This window comes from Aquarana catesbeiana, linkage group LG03, assembly GCF_042186555.1.
Source record: "Aquarana catesbeiana isolate 2022-GZ linkage group LG03, ASM4218655v1, whole genome shotgun sequence".
Taxonomy (NCBI): Eukaryota; Metazoa; Chordata; class Amphibia; order Anura; family Ranidae; genus Aquarana; species Aquarana catesbeiana.
This window is the reverse complement of record NC_133326.1, coordinates 642,501,590-642,517,671: the sequence shown is the minus strand read 5'-3', so window position 1 is coordinate 642,517,671 and position 16,082 is coordinate 642,501,590. Positions and strand designations below refer to the sequence as shown.

At 40.2% G+C, this 16,082-nt stretch overlaps 1 protein-coding gene across 2 annotated transcripts in view; it reads left to right on the top strand.

The window, feature by feature from the left end:
* The window catches only part of TYK2 (tyrosine kinase 2), a 124,075-nt gene that overhangs the window by 96,363 nt on the left and 11,630 nt on the right, over positions 1–16,082 (top strand). For both annotated transcript variants that reach the window (XM_073622562.1, XM_073622561.1), the window contains exons 17-22: positions 456–607; positions 1,628–1,778; positions 5,796–5,893; positions 12,461–12,653; positions 15,669–15,787; positions 15,869–16,041. In XM_073622562.1, the coding sequence (XP_073478663.1) occupies positions 456–607; positions 1,628–1,778; positions 5,796–5,893; positions 12,461–12,653; positions 15,669–15,787; positions 15,869–16,041 (886 nt within the window). The remainder of the gene's footprint in view (positions 1–455; positions 608–1,627; positions 1,779–5,795; positions 5,894–12,460; positions 12,654–15,668; positions 15,788–15,868; positions 16,042–16,082) is intronic.

Below are 16,082 nucleotides of genomic sequence, written 5' to 3'. Positions count from 1 at the left end.
ATATTTTTTTACCAATATGATTATATAAATAACATTCAGATAAAGAAAATCTTCCGGCTTTGCCTTTCTTTTCTGCCCATTTATTAGTATTTTGTTTAATTTCATAATTACTACTAAAAATAATTTTGAGGTAAAGAGGAACACTTGGGATGGAGTTGGATGAATGTGTAAAAAGAAAATAAATTAAAAATCCGCCCTTGTGTCAACTGTGACAGGTATGTCATTGTGACAGCCAGGCAGTTCATTTTTTCAGGTTGACAAATCTGTACAGGCTGCCTTTGTTTTCTTTAATATAAAACTCCTTTTTAGGCTCATTTTTTGGGGGGATTCATTACAATGATTTTCTTGTGTTTTTTGTCCTGTTAGAAAGCACTGCAGAATATGTGAATATGATGTATATAAAAAGTAGTTGGAATATATAGCAGCAGTACTGACTTTTTTCCATCTTTTTCCAGAGCGTGTGGACAGAATCCCGTGGATTTCACCTGAGTGCGTTCGAAATGTCTCCACTCTCAGTACCGCTGCTGACAAATGGAGTTTCGGGACTACCTTACTGGAAATATGTTTTAATGGGGAAGTTCCTTTGAAAGAGAGAACACCGCCTGAGGTAACATGGGCAGACTTCCTCATCCAAAATATTGGGTATTGAAATTTTAAATCTGGTTAGACTAGGTCCCTCTCATCCATACAGCTGAAATCACATGTGTGTCCCTTGCAGAGCAGACAGCACCTGAAGCAGAAGTCACTAAGAAGAATTCACTTAAACAGGGCTGTAGTGGGTGCTAAGTATTTTATATAAGCCTTACAATGGTGGGGCTGTTTATGTGACTGTGCAGCCATGTTAAACTAGGAAAAATCTACTAAATGTGGCTTTTTTTAAAAGTAAACCTGCATGTTGTGAACTAAAAAGCATTCTAGGGTAACAGATCTTACCTGCAGACCTACTACTGTCACCTTCAAAGTGGTACCAAGTCCCCCCTTCTGAAACGCCCTGACTTTCAAGGTAGCTAGCAGATTCACAATGCAGCACCCATTGCCTGAGCAGTCTAGTGCCAGACCCTAGAGGTGTCGCACAGGAGAAGATGGGGTGAGGCCTAAACATTTGCATATATGGACATCCAGGAAGTCAAAAATTCCATAAAATATCTCAGCAACTGCATTGATATCTTGAAGGTAAAGGCAGAAGGTTTCATTCAGCACCTTCTGGTCCTACTATACAAGGGAGCTTTTGTTCTACGTATATTTTGTTCAGTATTAACCTTTATATTGAGCCTACTCATCCCAGAATTAAATCTAACCTTTAAAATCAATTTATCCCCATTATCCCCACATCTGAACCTTTTCACGATTCATAACTTTTTACAATGTGTTGATATCCCATCTAATATTGCTCTATATGATGTGCCCAGATTCCTGCATATCTTCAATAGCCGTTCATTTCACGCCTTTAGGGAGAGCTCTGTCATTAACAAGGGCTTTGGGATCCTGGCCCAGAGCCCCTTTGAGTCTTTATACCTCATTTAATCCCTTCGTAGTTGTGGCAGTTTTGTGCTGTTTGAAATTTATGATACAAAATTCCCCCTTTAACCAACTAGATTATAGTGCTATTCTGTCAATCTCTCTACAGAAAGAACGGTTTTATGAAAAGGAGCTGGGCCTCCCTGAACCATCCTGCAAAGAGTTGGCGGATCTGATCAGACAATGTCACAATTACAACCCCTCAGGAAGACCCTCCTTCCGGACAATCCTTCGAGACCTAACACAGCTGCAGCCCCAGGGTGAGCAAAGAAAGCACGTCATAGGGGTTGTGTCAATTTGCTATACCCAAATATGCCTACCAATATAATGTTGCTTTGTTGAGGATTAGTATGGCATTTAATGTAATAGAATGAGAGTTTTGGCTTTCTTATAGTAAGCATTTGTAGTGTTTATATTACATAATGCACATCTTTTTTGCTTTGTTTATAGTCTCAAAATAACTTTATATCCAGTACCATGAAGTGCCAATTGCCAGGACTAAGCATTAATATAGGTAGAAGCTTGCTTCACCCTGTATTGAAAGTCCGAGACCTCTCGTGTGACTTAATGCATACCCAAAGCCCCCTACCTAAGTTGCACATACTTTCCATCTTTAGCTCACCACTTCTCTGTTCAGCCGCCAAGAGCAAGTAGAAAAATCCAGTAAAGGCTTTGAGTTGCTCTAGTTGGCCCTGTGTGATGGTACTGGGCTAAACACCAGTACTGTCACATGAGGGGAAGTGAGCCGATCATGCACTTGGATGTACCTGGTATTTTCTTTATGTCCTACACCATATATGAAGTCTTCTGCTCTGATCACATACTGGGACCTTGTATGCATTATTATTCAGAATTGTGCATGTTTTTGATAATGATTTCCAAGTATGTGGGGAATGATAAATGTTCATTGGAACTGTGGCAATAGGCATTATGTCTAGGTGAAGAGAGGAGGAAAATCATATCTTTGTTCTTGTATATTCAGCTAGAGATTCCTTACTTGAATTTGTAATGGAGATGTGAGGGGAGAAGCAAAGTATGAAACCTATATGGGAAGTTTTCACCACTATACAAAATAAAATATTGGGGGTAAGTGGAATTCGTGCTGCTAGTGTAAGGTATAATCTGGTGTATCACAGTATACAATTGTGCTCATAAGTTTACATACCCTGGCAGAATTTATGATTTCTTGACCATTTTTCAGAAAATATGAATAACACAAAAACTTTGCTTTCACTCATGGTTAGTGTTTGGCTGAAGCCATTTATTATCGATGATCTGTGTTTACTCTTTTTAAATAATAATAATGACAACAGAAACTACCCAAATGACCCTGATCAAAAGTTTACATACCCCAGTTCTTAATACCGTGTATTGCCCCCTTTAACATCAATGATAGCTTGAAGTCTTTTGTGGTATTTGTGGGTGAGGCTCTTTATCTTCTCAGATGGTAAAGCTGCCCATTGCTCTTCCTGTAAATTCTTGGGCTGTCTTGCATGAACTGCACGTTTGAGATCTCCCCAGGGCGGCTCAATGATATTGAGGTCAAGAGACTGAGATGGCCGCTCCAGAACCTTCACTTTATTCTGCTGTAGCCAATGACAGGTCGACTTGGCCTTGTGTTTTGGATCATTGTCACGTTGGAGTGTCCAAGTACATCCCATGCGCAGCTTCCTGGCTGATGAATGCAAATGTTCCTCCAGTATTATTTGATAACATACTGGATTCATTTTGCCATCAATTTTGACCAAATTTCCTGTGCCTTTGTAGCTCACACATCCCCAAAACATCAGCAATCCACCTCAGTGTTTGACAGTAGGAATGGTGTACCTTTCATCATAGGCCTTGTTGACTCCTCCCCCAAATGTAGCGTTTATGGTTGTGGTCAAAAAGCTCAATTTTGGTGTCATCACTCCAAATGACTTTGTGCCAGAAGGTTTGAGGTTTGTCTCTGTGCTGTTTGGCGTATTGTAAGTGGAATACTTTGTGGCATTTGCGAAGTAATGGCTTTCTTCTGGAGACTCTACCATGCAGCCCATCTTTCTTCAAGTGCCTCCTTATTGTGCATCTTGAAACAGCGACACCACATGTTTTCAGAGAGTCCTGTATTTCACCTGAAGTTATTTGTGGGTTCTTCTATGCATCCCGAACAATTTTCCTGGCAGTTGTGGCTGAAACCTTAGATGGTCTACCTGACCGTGGTTTGGTTTCAATGGAACCCCTCATTTTCCACTTCTTGATTAGATTTTAAACACTGCTGATTGGCAATCTTAATTCCTTGGATATCTTTTTATATCCCTTTCCTGTTTTATACAGTTCAACTACCTTTTCCCGCAGATCCAAATGGATCACAGTCAACATCACATCAAGGATGGTTACCTTTTAATAGCCATTCAAACCCCTTTGTGTCAACTTGTGTGTATATCAGGTTATGTGTTATCAGGCCAAAATCACCAGGGTATGTAAACTTTTGATCGGGGTCATTTGGGTAGTTTCTGTTGTGATTATGATTTAAAAAGATTAAACACAGTTGACTGATAATAAATGGCTTCAGCCAAACACTAACCATGAGTGAAAAAAGTTTTTGTGTTATCATTCATATTCTCTGAAAAATGGCCAAGAAATCATAAATTCTGCCAGGGTATGTAAACTTATGTGCACAACTATATACCAAAAAACATGAAAATTGGCAACAAGAAGGTAAAGTGCTATTTGCACATACAAAAATCCATTATCACAAAGTGCTAAATTGCATAAAATAAAAGTGCTATATTGTAACAATCGTGAATTAATATATCATATGCATACTATAAACTTTAAAAATTCCAGAATTCATATCCAAATAGGTGCTAAAATGCATAAAATCACTCAAAATGCACAACAAATATGCATTAGTGATGCTTCATGTGCATAAATTCTATGAAAAAATCCATCAGTTCATATCAAACATTTAGAAATCAATGCTGCTAAAAACGTGCTCACATTCGGGCAGTGGCTTTGTGTCACACTCGTGCCCCCCTCCTGCACTCACCAGATAGCACTCTCCTTCACGGGGTCATAAGCCTCCACAGTACCGGTGACTGTAATGGAAATGCCCTTGATTTCTTCCTTTGCTCTCCTCCGTCTCCGTAGTGTCATGGAAAGATAATAATTGGACCCATAGCGTGACTCCGTATTAATAGATTTACGCAACAAGTAAAACATATGAGAATTCAGCAGGTTACTACAAACTTTTGAATCTAAGCAAGAAACAGCAAGCCGGGGTTGTGATGTGTTCCACGGACCAAACTGGAGCTGACGCACTAGCTCCTCCTTTTGCGTTTTTGTCACCAAGACCTCATCAGATGCGGCCAGAAATGGCCGCTTTTGAGGACGTATTGGTGACGAAACATTTAAGTCGGAGCTATTGCGTCACTTTCGGTTTGGTCCGTGGAACACATTGCATCCCGGTCTTGCTGTTTCTGATAAGATTCAAATGTTTGTAACCTGCTGGATTCTCCTAAGCGTTTTACTTGCGCAAATATATTAATACGGAGTCACGCTATGGGTCCAATTATTATCTTTTCACGGAGGAGAGCAAAGGAAGCAATCAAGGGGATTTCCATTACAGTCACTGGTACTGTGGAGGCTTGTAACCCCGTGAAGGGGATTTCTATCTGGTGAGTGCAGGATAAGAGAGGGGCGCGAGTGACACAAAGCCACTGCCTGAATGCAAGCACGTTTTTTAGCAGCACTTATTTCACTCAGCGGATATGATTTCTGAATGTTTGATATGAGCTGATTTTTTTCATTGCATTTATGCACATGAAACATAGCTAATGCATATTTGTTGTGCATTACAACATTTTGATTTTATGCACTTTGGCACTTATTTGGATATGAATTCTGGATTTGTTTTTAAATTTAAGTTTTTATAGTATGCGTATGATATATTAATGCACGATTGTTACATTATAGCACTTTGATTTTATGCACTTTAGTACTTTGTTATTCTGGATTTTTGTATGTGCACATAGCACTTTACAGTTTTCTTGTTGCTGATTATTTTCACTTTTTTTGGTATATACTGTGATGCACCAGATTATACCTTACGCTAGCAGCACCAGTTCCACTTACCCCCAATATTTTATTTTATTCGGTTTGCTATTTACCTGCTGGTGGCTGGCTTTAGTGGAGGCAGCAACTATTAATAGTTCATCTAGTTCATAGCGCAAAACCTTATTTCATTTCTTCACCACTGTATGGTTACCAATTTTTAACTATCTTTATGTCACCTGTAGATCTGTCCGACATTGCCTCCATCAACCCCGACTTCTCAATAGCAGACCCCACAGTGTTCCAGAAGAGATACCTGAAAAAGATTCGGGAGTTGGGAGAGGTATTGTGTTTTTGCTCCTTCATTCTCTCACACCCTCCTGCACTCTTACCGGGCCCGAGTGTATATTTCTGACCCCTAAGCTACCTGTCTTGTGCCATCCTTCCTCCCTACCCCAATATACCAGTTAGCCTTAGTTATCATACTGACAATATCAGACATCACAGCTACATGGTATAACTAAAAGTGCTGTATATGGACAACCCTCCAATCAGGGTTTAGGTGTTTCCAGTGAGGAGTACTGTTAATGCTACGGTATTGGATCATTGAGTCAATATTCACACGTTTTTTCCAGTGGAGGTTCTCAACCCCTTAAATTTGTCCTTTAGGTGGATTTCCAGCCTATACCTAACTAATCAAAAAAAGTCTCCTCCCCACTCCTTACACCTATTCCGTCTAACCTGTGTAAAGCTGCCTATGCATTCCTCTTTTTTTTTTTTTTTTCAACCAGCGGGTTGAACAAAAAAAATCTACCCGATTCTCCCATTCACATATTCGAGACATCCTCACTGATCATTTTATAGCCCGATCGGTAGATCAGCTTTTGTTCAACCACAGTGGCCATGCATGGATCTGCTGAAGCGGACAAATTTTGATCCCTGTATGGCCAACTTAATAAAGATCTGTATACTTATTTTCAGGCCGCTCCGGTCCATTTACATCATCTACCCTGTGTCAGCCCAGCATCAGCTGCAAAGGAGAGCAGAGGGCACTTAACGGCTGGGACTGTGACATCACCCATAGGCTTACTATTCACCATCTGTTGTCAGCGTTCTCTCCTTTCCCCTGAAGCTGCTGCTAGCTGACACAGGGCAGCAAGATCATGTGACTGGACTGGAGCGGAATGAACATGGGAAAGTATGCTGATCTTTCTTACACAGGTTAGTTAGTATAGGTGTTAGGAGAGGGGGAGGGAGAATTTTTAAGATTAGTTGGGTATATCCTGGAATTCTTCTATAAGGTTTGACAAGCTTGCCTATTTACCTGTACACCTGAAATTAATGACATGGGGATATCTTGGAACAAAATGATCCATACCAACTGCTCTTCATGTGGAATCCCTCTCCACTTTGCCTTCAAAGCTTTCATTTGCATATTTGCTAATTCCCCCAAGATCTTCATTTGCAGACTATCATCCTGTTCTTCTAGTACAGCTCTTGAATAATCTCACCCATCATTCTTCCAGCTAAAATTTACAAACTGTGCAGGCAGGGCAGCAGTCTGGAATCCTATTACAAACCAGAATGCACTACAGGCAGCAACATGTGAGGGTGACCTTTGCACTCCCCTGGGCCACTGTCTGTGTTGGCTATACATAAATCTAGCTCCGATTCTCACTATGACACCATCACACACCAAACAAGCAGCCTTGACATTTTTATTTATTTCAGGTACTGATCTAGCACTGTCAATTTACGCAGCACTTTACATATATATATTGTACATTCACATCAGTCCCTACCCTCAAGGAGCTTACAATCTAAAATGATATATATATATATATATATATATATATATATATATATATATAAAATCTCCCACAGTCATGTCTGTACTCATACTGACATTTTGAAAAAGTAACTGTAGCCTGAAGAACAAAGTGAAGAATTGTAACAAAAAGGGAAATAAAGGTTTTTATCTTAGGCTTCCATGCATGCACTGGGCGTTTGCTTTTCTCTTCTCAATGCCAGAATTCCTGTCAGGAGAAAAGCTGCTTAAACGCATCTAAAGCCATGTATTGCACACCCGCTTAGGCGCGTCAAGCGTTTGAGATTTAATGGATTCTACTGGCCAAAATATGAATTCTTTCTAGCCATTGGAATGCATTAATGCTCTAACATGCCTTTATGCATTGCACAGTGTTTTTTCAACTCCAGTCCTCTTGGCACCCCCAGCAGGTCATGTTTTTCAGGATTTCCCTCAGATTAAACAGCTATGGTAATTACTAAGGCAGTGAAACTGATCAAATCAACTGTGCAAAATAATGGAAAGCCTGAAAACATGACTTGTAGGGGCGCCTTGAGGACTGGAGTTGAGAAACGCTGGTCTAGCGTTTAGACGCGTTCAGTGTTATTTCTGCTCTTCTGAACGTGCTTTTGATATTTTTCAGCCTGTAAATGCTTCTCTTCTAAAACATCTGTAAACACCTGTGTTCATGAACACATAGGCTAACATAATAGTGATTTTACAAGCTGAAAAGCAGTGTTTTTTCAAGCCCAGCGTACATAAGGTCTAAATCATACAGTACAGGACACAGCTAGAAAATTCATACACCATGGGTTATAGGTGTGTGCCTTCAAGTGATTGGACACTGGCAAGACTTTAGAGGACATGCCCCCCGGGCCCCTCCTCTTTACCTCTACCCCACTCCACTCAGTCCTCAATTTTATGCTAGTGTCTGAAGGTGATGGACCTAGTTTAATAATTATTTTTTTATTTTTTTCCCATTCACTAATAAAACACTAACGGTTTTCTAGTGCCAGCATAGAAGCAGTGTATCCAGACTGGAACAACCGCGATAAAACCTTGAGAGCTGGCCCAATATATGCACATTTAATTATCCACTTAAAGCGGAGCTCCACCCAAAAGAGGAAGCTCTGCTAGTTTGAACCCTCCACTGCCACATTTGGCAGGGGGGAAGTGTGTGTGTGTGTGTGTGTGTTTGAGTTTTTTTTTTTTGTTTTTTTTTTATAATATCTTTATTTTAGCCAAAACTAAAATATCTCAGCGAACATTTCCAGTAGCTTAAAACCAGACGCTTTAAAGGACATGTATAAAAAATGTAAAAAACAAATAATAAACAAAGAAACGATAAAGGAGCAACAGTAATAATAGGGTGATACCCGAGCCCCCCAATGGGAAGTGGGGGTAGCCTCTACGTCACCTTCACCAACTTGTGTGTGTGTATGTATGTATGTATGTGTGTGTGTGTATATGTATGTATATATATATATATATATATATATATATATATATATATATATATATATATATATATATATATATATAAACAAGGGACAAGGGGAATAATCTTGACACAAAAGCTCAGTAGCTAGCACTAGGGCAGCATATATTAACCAAGTGCTAAAGTAACTAAAGGGTAGCCCAACCGGCCAAAGTGCCGGGGGCACAAAGTGGCCACTAACTAACCCCTCCCAGCACACCACCAACGCCAGGGCCAGAGGCATATTATGCACACCAAAGAGGAGAAACGGCCCCAACCTCAGGAGAGTTGGCCTTCCTCACAGTGGCAAACCGCTAGAACTGCCTGTCAGGCTAGCACAATATCTAGTACAAAAACCCAATTTCATATGTAAGAATGCTTAGACATTGTCCAAGAGAAAAAGGAAGAAAAACAAGAACATACCTTGATTCTCGCATTTAGTACCTTCGCTCACACCAAGCCCGTAATCCTATAGTAGGGAAAGTTTTTTTTATATTGATATGGAAAGAATCGCATCCCTCCCCTTGAGTGGGCCTCGTCTCATTACTTAAGAGATGGTTCTGCCAATTCCAGCAAAGCCAAATCTAAACTGGAGGGCATTTGCCCTGATCAGAAATGTGGTCTCTCCAAGATGGACCAATTGCTGGTGAAGCAATCACAGGTACCCTTACAAGTCAAATTATAAAACGCTGCGCTATCAAAATGATAAATATAAAGATATAATTAATAAAGTGGTATTGTGCTCTCTCGTGACATGTATAAAATGTCCAAATTACTATACATTAATGTGCAATAAACTTCAATAAATAAATTAATTAATAAGAGTGCTTCAATAAGCCTGTGAAAAATATATATAAATATTCCAAAATATTTGTGCAATATTCAAACAAATAATAAATAAATATTTCAAGAACAAAAATCATCCATACGATTCAGTGTTGCATCCATGCAATGCAGTGCTGTATCTCTGTAATTCAGTGATAGTGCAAACATGTTCAAACAATATTAGATAAAAAATTCCAAAGAAATATCATCCATGCATCCATGTAATTCAGTGTTGCATCTGTGCGATTCGGTGCTGTGTAGCTTAGTGCTATGATCAAATTAACAGTCCATAAACGTTACAAAACCCATCCATGTGTTTCAGTGAACACAATCTAAAGTGCTGTGTGCTCATATAAGTGCTCCACCCCCCCCCCCCAGGTGATAGCCCCTCACCTTAGGGCGTGTGACCTTGCGATTAAGCTTGGTCAAAATGCACCTTAGAACCTCTATGGGTTCGGTATTGTATGCTGGATCCTGGATAGGTTACACTTGTGCCTCTGTTCCAGTTTATACCTCGGTATATCAATATAAAGAGAACTTCATGGTACAGTATGTATTACCTTTATTTAAAATCACAATAAAAACCCACAATGGGTACTCACAATGTCAAGGCGCTTACAGTGCGCCACTCTAAAACAGCGGTAACGATCAGGTGACGGCGGCCGGTAATGGGGTGGCGTACTGATCGTTCCCAATAGATGGTGTGTGTAGCGCTACATCATCGAAACAATGAACATTAACAAAAGCAAACTTGGTTGGAGGACAGAAAAGCCTGGCGCACTATGGTCCATGAGGTCACGAAGAGTCAGACACGACTAAACGACTGAACAACAGAACACAGACCACCCTCCCTAAACTCTCCTTGTTCTGCATTGCTTGCTACAAAGCTGAGGACTCGCAGAGGGGAGGGGTACCCAGGTGGAGTGTCCTCTAAAACTTTGCCAGTGTCCACTGACCTGAAGGTACATGCCTTTAACCCATGGTTTATAAACATTCTGCCTATGTCCTGTACTGTATGCCAAGATTTAGAATTTGCAGGCAAGTTAAAATTCCTAGATATCTGTCTATAGATATTCTCTAAATCTATATAATCTAATCTCAATCAATCAATCTATCTATCTATCTATCAATCTATTATATAGTTTTGTTACATGCGCTGGCAGAATTTATGATTTCTTGGCCATTTTTCAGAGAATTTGAATGATAACACAAACTTTTTTCACTCATGGTTAGTGTTTGGCTGAAGCCATTGATTATCAATCATTATCAAAACAAACTGTGTTTTACTCTTTTTAAATCATAATGACATAATGACAAATCATAATGACAACAGAAACTATCCAAATGACCCTAATAAGTTTACATACCCCGGTTCTTAATACTGTGTATTGCCCCCTTTAGCATCAATGACAGCTTGAGGTCTTTTGTGGTATTTGTGGATGAGGCTCTTTATCTTCTCAGATGGTAAAGCTGCCCATTCCTCTTGGCAAAAAGCCTCCAATTCCTGTAAATTCTTGGGCTATCTTGCATGAACTGCACGTTTGTCAGGAGACTGAGATGGCCACTCCAGAACCTTCACTTTATTCTGCTGTAGCCAATGACAGGTCGACTTGGCCTTGTATTTTGGATCATTGTCATATTGGAATGTCCAAGTACGTCCCATGCGCAGCTTCCTGGCTGATGAATGCAAATGTTCCTCCGGTATTTTTTGATAACATACTGCATTCATCGTGCCATCAATTTTTACCAAGTTTCCTGTGCCGGCCTTGTTGACTCCTAATGTAGCATTTATGGTTGTGACCAAAAAGCTCAATTTTGATCTCATCACTCCAAATGACTTTGTGCCAGGTTTGAGGCTTGTCTCTGTGCTGTTTGGTGTATCGTAAGCGGGATATTTTGTGGCATTTGCGTAGTAATGGCTTTCTTTTGGCGACTCAACCATACAGACTATCTTTCTTCCAAGTGCCTCCTTATTGTGCATCTTGTAACGGCGACACCACATGTTTTCAGAGAGTTCTGTATTTCACCTGAAGTTATTTGTGGGTTTTTCTTTGCATCCCGAACAATTTTCCTGGCTGAAATTCTAGTTGGTCTACCTGACCGTGGTTTGGTTTCAACAGAACCCCTCATTTTCCACTTCTTGATTAGAGTTTGAACACTGCTGATTGTCATTCTCAATTCCTTGGATATCTTTTTATATCCCTTTCCTGTTTTATACAGTTCAACTACCTTTTCCCGCAGATCCTTTGACAATTCTTTTGCTTTCCCCATGACTCAGAATCCAGAAACGTTAGTGCAGCACTGGATGCAAGGGTCTGTCAGGGGTCCAGAAACTCATTGATCTTTTTATACACACACACTAATTACAAGCAAAGAGATCACAGGTGAGGATGGTTACCTTTTTTAATAGCCATTCAAACCCCTTTGTGTCAACTTGTGTGCATGTTATCAGGCCAAAATCACCAGGGTATGTAAACTTTTGTTCAGAGTTTTTTGGGTAGTTTCTGTTGTCATTATGATTTTAAAAAGAGTAAACACATTTGATTGATAATAAATCAATGTTTGTGTTTATCATTCATATCCTCTGAAAAATGGCCAGGATATCATAAATTCTGCCAGGTTATGTAAACTTATGAGCACAACTTTGTGTGTGTGTATAATATTCTATATCCCTAATTCTAATCGCTAGCATTCAGAGCAAATATGTTACAACTGTGAAATGAATGACCTGAATTCCCATGACTATTTCTTTCAGAATGTTTGTTACAGTGATGTGCTTTTTTTTTTTAAACTCTGTGCAGGGACACTTTGGGAAAGTAAGCCTGTATTGCTATGATCCGAATAACGATGGTACAGGGGAGATGGTGGCTGTGAAATCTCTCAAGTCCGGCTGCAGTCAGCAGCTGGAGACCAGCTGGAAAGGAGAAATTAAGATTCTGAAGACCCTTTACCATGAAAACATTGTCAAATACAAGGGACGCTGCAGTGAGCAAGGTATGTGCGCATTTTTGATCATAGCAATGTTGCAGCGTTCTATTGATTTCATTAAAGCTGAATTCCAAGCATAGGTTCAGGTGGAAGTTTACTACAGTCAGTTTGACTCGATTGTATTTTCATCCAGCCCACCTAAATAACGCTGTGCCTCAAATTTGGTTGCTTATGTTTATTAGCATTAGATTTCTATAGCAGAGGTGACATAGGCACTGCAGCCTCGGTAGTATTTGTATGAAAAACTAAGGTAATTTTAAAGTGGTACTGAAAGTAAAGAAGGAAAAAAAATCAGGTCCCTGCAAGTTAAAGGGGCTGTAAACCTTCACGGTTTTTCACCTTAATGCCACGCATGCTCAGAATAAATAAAGAGATGAAAGCTATTGGCCACTGCCCTGTTTATAGTCCCGACGTACATGTTTTACGTCACCGCGTTTAAAACGATCGGATTTTCCGACAACTTTGTGTGACTGTGTGTATGCAAGACAAGTTTGAGCCAACATCCGTCGGAAAAAATCCTAGGATTTTGTTGTCGGAATGTCCGAACAAAGTCCGACCGTGTGTACGGGGCATAACAGTTACTTAAAATCATAATGTGCAAGTATGCTTCGCATTCTTGCACATTGTTAAAGACTTACCATAAAATGAAGCCCTCCAATCTTCCTTCTGGGTTCGCAGGCTCTGGCCATGTGAATGGCCAAGCTGGAATGATGCCACTCCCAGGCATGGTTGCCGCGGTACAGCAATCTGAAGGGACAGCATACTGTGTATACCGTCTCTTCAGAGAGCAGTGCGCATGTGTCGGTGACGTCATTGGCTGCAGAAATAGTGAATATCTCCTAAACGATGCACGTTCAGGAGATGTTCCTTGTACCTACAGGTAGGCTTTATTATAAGCTTACCTGTAGGTACAAGTCACCAAGCAGTGTTTAGGACTGCTTTTACCTCACTGGCGGTTTTTCTGAGTGTGGCTCTGGGTTAAATTTCAGTACCATTAGCGGTAACCCCGAGCCACACTCGGGATTGAATCTCAGGATCCTGGTGCAGGTTACCTATCTTGTCCCCAGGATCCTGTGATGTCCTCCCACCGTGTCTGCGGGCTCTGTCCTCCGGCCGATGCCTCTGTGTGTCGGTCTCCGTTCCCTGCAAGCATCGCAACGCACGGGGTGGAGACCAGCGCCAAATTCAAAAAATAGAAAATTCATACAGTACGCTGTAATCTTACAGATTACATTACTGTATGAAATCATTTCACATCCCTTTTGTCCCTAGTGCTTTGTCCAATGCCCTGCATGCAGTTTTCATTATATATATATATATATATATATATATATATATATATATATATATATATATATATATATATATATATATATATATATATATATATATATATATATATATATTTTTCTTTCTGCCTGGAAACTTGATTGTCCATAGCAACTAAAAATTGTCCCTTTACATCAAAAGTGGTTTTAGACCAGCTAGAAAACAGCGATAATAAATTAGAACACTTGCAGAATTGAGCGATAGTGAAGCATGGGGAAATTAATTTTATTATTATTATTTTATTATTTTTTATAATTCTTTTATAAATATTTATTATATTTTATGATTTTGTGTTTCAAAATAATCATACCCGGGATATCTACTAGACTCTTGTTTTAGAGGGATTTAAGTGTGTTATTGCTAAGAATTACAGGCCTACAAAATAAAACGCCAAATTTCTATGCAAAACAATTGTACTGCTTTGAGATGAAAAAATCTGACATAATCGTACCGCCAGGGTGGCTACACAGTAGAGGAAGGCGGTTTGGGATCTTTGCAATTAAGTGGAGAAAAATGGTGTTTGTCAGGTGTGGTGCAGCAATGTGCTCTATTTTTGTGATGATCAGAAAACAAAGTGCCATTTCAAGGCAACCCTTTCAGATTCTTAAAAATGTTGCTGAAAGATCCCTACAGTGGAAGAGGTTAGTATATTAACTTCTCTGGCAGACCATGTCTCCAATTTTCTTCCATTTGAGTGCTGCAGTCCCTGTTCATCTCTTCAATTTGCAGCACTTCCAGGAGAGTTGGATGTCTTTGCCCCCCCCCCCCCCCCCCCAACGCAAGCTTTGGTTCCAACTCCCGACCCCTGTGTCACTTGAGGACTCAGCTGTACCGTAGGGGTCAGAGGAAGAAGCCACAGATCGCAGTGGGGAACGCAATTATTCCACACTTCTGGAAGTGTTGAATACCGAAGAGACTGACCGTGGCTGCAGGTCTGAAACAGAGAGGAGGTAAGAGATACGGGCCACTGGAGAGGTAAGTATACTACTACTTCTCTTGTGGAGCTTTCACTTCCATTTTTGAAGAACCTGACAAGGTCACTTTAAGGTAAGAACCTGATAACTACTGTGGCAGCAGCCACAACAAATTCTTCAGCATGCTGAAGGAATTGTCTGACTATTGAAATGCAGTATTTTAATGCAAAACTAGTGATTGAATTAGAACAAAGCATGCTCATTGTTTATTTGGGGACCAAATTATGAATGTTTTTGACCTAGCCTGTAAGGTAAGCCATAGATTTGATTTTCTTGGATGCAGGAAAGAAAATTGCTTGATTTTTTATTTTTTTTTTCCCCCCAATCAACACAGTAAATTCTGCCGGCAGGGAGCCTTCCCGGCTGGTAGAACACAAAGATTGCTGCTAGCTGCTATAGCGATAAAAAATCCAATGCGCTGGTTGTACCCAAGTCAATCGATGGACCGACTTGGGTACAACCAGCCTGTCTATAGATCAATTGAACCTCGGTTGGTCCCTGCTGAACCTGCTGAGATTCAATCCGTCTATGGCTGGCTTTAATGATCCAGCTATATATGTACATTCTATATTTTCAGTAAATGTTGTCTCTTACAAGGAAGGTGTATATCTACCCAGATAAATGTATTTATTTTGTAGAATCCAGGTGAATTTGGCAACAGCCAGAGAAAACCTTTTTAATCCTATAGAACTGAAATGATTGTGTGTTTTGTTTGCAGGAGATAAGATTGTCCAGCTAATAATGGAGTATGTCCCTCTGGGGAGTCTCCGGGATTACCTACCCAAACACAACGTGAGCCTGGCTCAAATATTACTCTTTGCTCAGCAGATCTGTGAGGTGAGCTCTTGCTCCATCATTTTCTATGGACATCATGTGACTCAGCCATTATGATGATACATTTCTGTGTGTGTGTCACAGGGGATGGCTTACCTCCACTCCCAGCATTACATACACCGCGATCTTGCAGCACGAAATGTTTTGGTGGAGAATGAGAATGTGGTGAAAATTGGGGACTTTGGATTGGCCAAAGCGGTGCCTGAAGGCCATGAATATTACAGAGTAAGGGAGGACGGTGACAGCCCTGTGTTCTGGTAAGGATCTCCTCATATTACCCAATGCAGAATTCTTGTTT